At 66.2% G+C, this 290-nt stretch overlaps 1 protein-coding gene across 1 annotated transcript in view; it reads left to right on the forward strand.

Annotated features, from left to right (window-relative positions):
- The window catches only part of GNA12 (guanine nucleotide binding protein (G protein) alpha 12), a 68,548-nt gene that overhangs the window by 23,297 nt on the left and 44,961 nt on the right, over positions 1-290 (forward strand). Inside the window, exon 4 of the mRNA XM_014530978.1 lies at positions 1-227. Within this exon, the coding sequence (XP_014386464.1) occupies positions 1-227 (227 nt within the window). The remainder of the gene's footprint in view (positions 228-290) is intronic.

Here is a 290-nt window from a genome sequence, read left to right on the forward strand (position 1 = left end):
TGCTGACGAGCGGCGAGGCCGAGCAGCAGCGCAAGTCCAAGGAGATCGACAAATGCCTGTCCCGGGAGAAGACCTACGTGAAGCGGCTGGTGAAGATCCTGCTGCTGGGCGCGGGCGAGAGCGGCAAGTCCACCTTCCTCAAGCAGATGCGCATCATCCACGGCCGCGAGTTCGACCAGAAGGCGCTGCTCGAGTTCCGCGACACCATCTTCGACAACATCCTCAAGGTGCGTGCGTCGCCGCGCCCCCGCACACCTGCGCCCAGGTGCGCCCAGGTGGGGCCAGGTGCG

Source organism: Myotis brandtii, unplaced genomic scaffold (genome assembly GCF_000412655.1).
Source record: "Myotis brandtii unplaced genomic scaffold, ASM41265v1 scaffold786, whole genome shotgun sequence".
In the NCBI taxonomy this organism is placed as follows: domain Eukaryota; kingdom Metazoa; phylum Chordata; class Mammalia; order Chiroptera; family Vespertilionidae; genus Myotis; species Myotis brandtii.